This window comes from Calliopsis andreniformis, unplaced genomic scaffold (genome assembly GCF_051401765.1).
Source record: "Calliopsis andreniformis isolate RMS-2024a unplaced genomic scaffold, iyCalAndr_principal scaffold0133, whole genome shotgun sequence".
In the NCBI taxonomy this organism is placed as follows: domain Eukaryota; kingdom Metazoa; phylum Arthropoda; class Insecta; order Hymenoptera; family Andrenidae; genus Calliopsis; species Calliopsis andreniformis.
This window is the reverse complement of record NW_027480542.1, coordinates 1253203-1259415: the sequence shown is the minus strand read 5'-3', so window position 1 is coordinate 1259415 and position 6213 is coordinate 1253203. Positions and strand designations below refer to the sequence as shown.

Here is a 6213-nt window from a genome sequence, read left to right as displayed (position 1 = left end):
AAATGGATGTTTCCGTGCTGGTGTTTTCCCACGACAATGGAAACAAACTAGAGTGGTGTTAATAAGAAAAGAAGGGAAGGACCCAACAACCCCAGAAGCCTACCGACCACTCTGCATTATCGATGTAGGTGCCAAACTCTTCGAGTACGTTTTGCAAGAGAGGATACTGGAGGCGGTGGGACCTCACGGCCTGTCCGAGAACCAATTCGGTTTTAGGAAGGGTAGGTGCACCATACAGGCTATCGATATAGTCAAAGAGACGGCTGAGATCGCAGCCATTAAACAGCGCTATGCTTTTTTGGTCACGATTGATGTGAGGAACGCTTTCAATATTTTAAGGTGGGACTCAATCCACAAAGAGTTTAACATAAGAAAGCTTCCAACCTACTTACGAAGAATTATGAAGAGCTATTTTCAGGATCGGAATATCGTTTATAGTAGCAGCGAAGGAGTCGTAAACAGGAAAGTATTCATGGGGATGCCACAAGGATCTGTTGTGGGCCCCCTTATATGGAACTTGCTTTACGATGCACTTCTAAAGAGGAAGATTCCCACAGGATGCAGTATAGTCGGCTATGCCGACGACGTAGGTATAATTTTTACGGGTACGACATTGGAACGAGTGCGTGAGACCCTCCAGCAGGAACTGCGTGGTATAAATGAGTGGCTCCTCGGGGCCGGACTCCGATTAGCTGACGAAAAGACGGAGATAGTACCACTCAATTGTAAAAGAATACCGTCATCCTTTTCTTTTCGAGTTCTGGAGCATCTTCAAACGCCCCAGGATTCACTGAAATATTTGGGTGTTACTTTCGACAAGAAGAGAAATTTCCGGCAGGACATATCAAATGTGACTAACAAGGCGGTCCGCAGGACATATCAAATGTGACTAACAAGGCGGTCCGTTTAATGTCGGCCCTGGGGAGAATTATGGGAAACTCTCTTAGTTTGTCACAGCGAGGTAGATATTTGTACTACCTCATTATGGAATCGGTTATCCTCTACGGCTGCCCAATATGGGCAACTGCAATCCAGGATAGAGAGAATGCCATACTACTCAGAAGAGCCCAACGAATTGGCTTAAACCATGTGGTGAGGGCTTATCGCACAGTGTCCTTAGATGCCCTGTGCGTATTGGCTGGAAAGTTACCGCTACACCTGAAAATAGCAGAGAGGGAGAGACTATATGAAACCTTTGTTAAAATAAGGAAAAGGAATATACGTACCGGGAGAATCTCCTATGTGGACGACGACGATGGTATAACTGGCGAAGACGACGCGATAGGCGTGTATCCTGCACCTTGGACCGCTGACGATGAAGAAAGCAGAGACGAACAGAATCAGGAGAGGGAGCACTCTGCAAACATAATTAAAGAAAAAAAGAAGCAAAAGATTAGGGCCGAGATACTAGATAGATGACAGATTACCTGGGATAGCTCTAGTGCCGGTAGGTCGACGTACCGCTGGATAAAAAACGTGTCAACCTGGGTAGAGAGGAGGCATGGTCTACTTGACTTTTATCTTACGCAGGCATTGACTGGACACGGTTGTTTTCGAGAATATCTAAAAAAGATCGGAAAAGACTCGGTGGGCCACTGCTAGTACGGATGCGAGGAAATACACGATACTGAGCATACCTTTATAAGATGCCAGAGATGGAAAGAACCCAGGATAAAATTGAGGAATACGCTGGAAATTGCCGAAGAACAAATGACGCCAGAGAGACTAGGTGTTTTGATCCTCAAAGATACCAAAAACTGGTCGGCCTTCGCCATGTACTGTACGGAAGTACTAAAACAAAAAGAAAAAGATGAGAGAGATAGGGTAAAAACTACATCTCTTAATATACGTACGGGAATCGAGGAATCGGAGAATGACCTCTACGAAGCTACTATGGAGGAAGTGCGTGAATAAACTAAAAGGACAAATAGGACTGCTGTTTAAGCGTATACCTTAATCGTTTCGGACGGCGACGCTTTATTGCGTGGGTGGGGTGTTTTATCCGCGAGCGGTGAGGCGTGGGCGGGGCATGGGCGGAACATGGGCGGGGCATGGGCGCGGGGGCGGGTCGTGGGGTCTTGGGGTTGGACCAGGGGCGTCGCCTTTCCGAAGAGAGGGTTTTGTCCCTCTCGATCCAGGGCGGCGCTCTCCTGGTGTCGCGGGGGTGGGGCGTGGCCTTCTGGGGGTGGGTTAGGTCTGGGTTAGAAACCAAGGGTGGTTAAGGTGGAGAAGGTGACAGGAGGATGGATAAAGGGAAGGAAAGAAGATAAAGATAGGGAGACGATGCAGAGGGGAAAGGAGGTGAAAAGGATGATAGAAAAAGAAGATGAGTGGATGGATGTGAGGAAGATAGGGTGGAAAATGGAGGAGAAAACAAGTGCAGTAAAGAGGAAACCGATGCTGGACGTAAGGTGGGAGCTGAGGAAGATAGGGACTTCGAGAAGGGAACAACAAAGGAAGGTAATAGACTGGTTGAAGAAAGGGAGGAAAGGAGAAAAAGGGATGGAGGAAGAAAGAGAAGGAGGGGAAAGAGGCAAAGAAACGAAGGTGGAGGAGAGAAGACTGAAGGATGAGAGAGGGATAGGAACGGGTAAAGGAGAAGGGGACAAGGAAAATATAAGAAGGGACCAAATTAAGATGGAGGAGTTCAGAAAAAAATATCCAGAGGTGCAATTTGTGGACAGGAAGAGGGCATTGGTGAAGGAAGAGCAGGACAGGGACATAAAGAGGAGAAGAGAAGCATCAACGCATAAAGTAGAAGGAATACCAGATATAAAGGAAAGAAAGGAGGAAGGAACATTGGGAGACAGAAGAGACATAAAAGGAAGAAAGACAGGGGACGCACAGGGGATCAAGCAGGAGAAAGGAGGAAGAGCGGGAGAAGCAACGGAAGGAAAAGACAGAGGAGAAAGGAAAAAAAGCGAAAGGGGAAAGGAGGCAAGAAGAAATAGAGGAGCAAGGAGCAGCAAAATCAGAGAACTATTTGGGGAGACAACAACAGATGAAGATTAGGGAGTAGGATACGATAGGGAGGGGATAGGAGAGAAAAATATATAGAAATAAGTTAGGTTAAGTTAGGAATAAGATAGAGCTAAGGAGCGAAGTATATAATAGGTGTTGGAAAAAGAGCAAGGGAGTGAAGAAGGACGAGAGGAGAACAAAGGATAAAGTTAAGACAGAGAATGTGAAAATGTGAATGGAACTGTGAATAATGTGTTAATACGTGTGTGCAGTATGAGTGAGTGCTCCTACTTAACAGTTTTGTTCTTAAACTTAAAGGTATGGAGGGTACCTTCGAGGGAGAAGAAGAACTACTGATCGAGGAGAGCTTCTTCGCGGAGGAGGCAGACTTTGACTTGGAGGAAGAGCTAAAGAAGGAGGGGATGAAGCAGGAGGAAAAGACGGCAGGAAGCGACTCGAAGGCGAAGGGGGAGGGCGAATTCAAAAAGCCCAGGATCAAGGAAATGGAGACATGGGGCAACCAGGCGGGAACCCGGAAGCAGGCGGATATTAGGGAACTGCTGGTGGGCAGAATAAAGTTCCCATCGTTTAAGCCTGTAATCAAAGGAGCAGGGAAAGGGATAGGGAAGGATGGACAGGGGGGGAAAATGAACGTGAAGGCGGAACAAGTGGGGGGGGGGGGGGAGAAGTGGGAGAATGGGGGAATTTAGGTGTAAAGGAAAAGAAGATAAAAGAAGAAATAATAGTGGTGTTCGCAGATGACATAGAGAAAAAGAATGGAGGGGAAATAGACTGGGATAAGGAGAGGGCTAAGGTGATAGATGTGAGGGAGGATAGAGACGAAGAGAGAAGAAGACCAAAGAGAAATAGGAGAGAGGGAAAAGAAGAGACGGGAATAAATAGGAAGGAGGAGAGCAGTGGAACAAGAAAGGAGGAGGTCAAGGACACGGGAGTAACAAAAAGGATGGAGGAAAACATAGAAGGAAAGGAACCAACGCAGGAGAAAAGGGTTAGGACAGAGGAGAAGGTTGAGGTTATAACAAAGGAAGAAAAGATGGAGGGAATCGAGGAAGGAGATAGGACAGGAAAAGAGGAGAACAGGGGAGAGGAAAGATGGAAGAAGGTGAAAGTTTGCATGGTAGCAGAAGACTACCCCAGGCACAAACTGAACAGGAGCGATTTAGACGTGATAGTATCGGCACTGGTAACGAAGTGTCTGGAAACAAACGAAAGAACAGCCATAACGAGGATAGGGCTGATGAATGGGGGGATCTTAGTAGACTCTAGGGGTACTAGAACTAGGGAGATTTACAACAAAAATAAGGAGGCAGCGGAGAAAATATGGGGGGGGGGGGGGGAGTTAAGAATAGAGGATCCTGAGATCCTTAACAAAAGGATCAGGATTATTGCGTCAGTCGGGCTGCAAGTAATAAGAGCGGAGGATCTCCCGAGGTTGTTGAAGCAAGACACGCGAATGATCAGGGTGGCCAACTGGCAACTATTGAAAGAAGGTCCTACTCTGAGTAGGGGGAGGGACAGTTGTCTTGAAATTGGCCCAAGGACGTATAGGTTCCTGAAGCAACGGGACATGCGGTTACCCATAGGAGGGGGGGGGGGGGGGGGGGGGCGAATAGGGTAACGTTTACGTTGCTACATTTTCTAAGATAAGGAGTTATTTTATAATATAGTATAATATAAATGTAACAATATAAAATAAAAAGGAAAAAGGCAATAAGAAATATGATGTGCTAAACTTATTTTGAAACCTGTCAAAAGAGGGAAGAGGGAGAGGGGGAATAAATAACAAAGGGATGGGGAGAATGGGAGGGGGATGGGCAAGGAAAAGGCAGGGGGGAAAAGAGAAGGAATGGGAGAGGACCAGATCGGCAAGGTAAGAATAAACTAAGGAAGGATGCTAATGAAAATTTTTGTTACAGAGGCCGTTAATTATGTCCCTAAGATTTATCCAGATTAATCTACACCACAGCGAGGCCGCGTCGGCAGCGTTAGTAAGGACCATGGCCAGGGACAGAATTGACGTGGCGCTGATTCAGGAACTATGGACAGCTCATGGAGGCATAAGAGGATTAGGACTAGTAGGCAAAGTTTGGGCGCTAAACAACAAGCAAGCACGGGCATGTATTCTGACAAGGAAAGGATTGGACATAAGTACGGTAAGGCAGTACAATGCAAGAGACATGGCAGTGGTGAGTGTAGGTATGAAGGATGAAGAAGAACAGGAAGACAAAACGATCTACGTGGTATCGGTATACGCACCGTGGAATGCGAAGGAGGAAAAACCGGGGACGGCGGTTCAAAAATTCATGGAGTTCGCTCAAGACAAGGGAGTGGAGGTGCTGATAGGAGGAGACATGAATGCTAAACATAAGAGATGGGGGAGCACAATAACGAATACGAAAGCTGAGGAACTAATGGAGTTTATTTTAGCGAACGGACTGGTAACGCTAAACAGAGGAAATAGGCATACGTTTGAGACGGTGACTAGGAAAGAGGTACTGGACGTGACGATGTGCTCTCAAAGCATAGCGGGCAAATTGAAAGGATGGAGAGTGAGCAGCGACATTTCATTCTCGGACCACAAATACATCAGGTTCGAGGTGAATGCTGGACAACAACAGGAGATACTGATGAGGAGAAACCCAAGAGCCACGAACTGAAAAAGGTATGGAGAAATGATAAAAACACGCAAGCATGAGTTTCCTTCTAGGTATGGGACAGAGGGAGAACTCAACGAGGCGGTGAATAAGTTAACACAAATACTGAGGGAAACATGGGAAGACGCGACGGAGGAAATTGAATCAGGGAACAAGATAAGAATACCATGGTGGAACAGGACACTGGAGAAAGAACAGAAGGAAATTATGAGGAAAATAAGGACAGCGAAAAGGAAGGGTGGGGTGGCGAGATGAAACCAAATAAAGGAACTAACGAGAATGTTCAAAAGGAAAGTAATCGTGGCTAAGTGGGAATCATGGAAGGAGTTCTGAGCAGGGATTAAAGGAGTCTCAGAGGCAACAAGACTTAGCAAAATGGTAAGCAGTGGAGCAAGAGAGCAGCTCGGGGCTCTAAGGAAAGAGGATGCGACATACACGGAGACCAACGAGGAAAGTCTAAGTATGCTGCTAAAGGAACACTTTCCAGGCTTCAATGGGGTTCCACTGGAGACGAACGAGAGCACGAACATGGAAGGAACACTGAATGCAATTCAGATGCTAGGATGGGAGATAACTA

At 46.5% G+C, this 6213-nt stretch overlaps 1 protein-coding gene across 1 annotated transcript; it reads left to right on the top strand.

Annotated features, from left to right (window-relative positions):
- Positions 1-4792: 4792 nt before the first annotated feature.
- LOC143187681 (uncharacterized) lies at positions 4793-5639 on the top strand. Its single transcript, XM_076391918.1, has 2 exons — positions 4793-4852; positions 4899-5639. The coding sequence occupies exons 1-2, from the start codon at positions 4793-4795 to the stop codon at positions 5637-5639; spliced, it is 801 nt and encodes a 266-aa protein (XP_076248033.1).
- The last annotated feature ends 574 nt before the right edge of the window (positions 5640-6213 follow it).

What these genes read in the sequence shown, in the direction of transcription:
- LOC143187681 (XM_076391918.1), top strand. Translation starts at nt 4,793, where the DNA reads ATGGGCAAGGAAAAGGCAGGGGGGAAAAGAGAAGGAATGGGAGAGGAC. An exon ending in GAGAGGACCAGATCGGCAAG is followed by an intron (nt 4,853 to 4,898) that starts GTAAGAATAAAC and finishes TTTTTGTTACAG; the next exon opens with AGGCCGTTAATTATGTCCCT.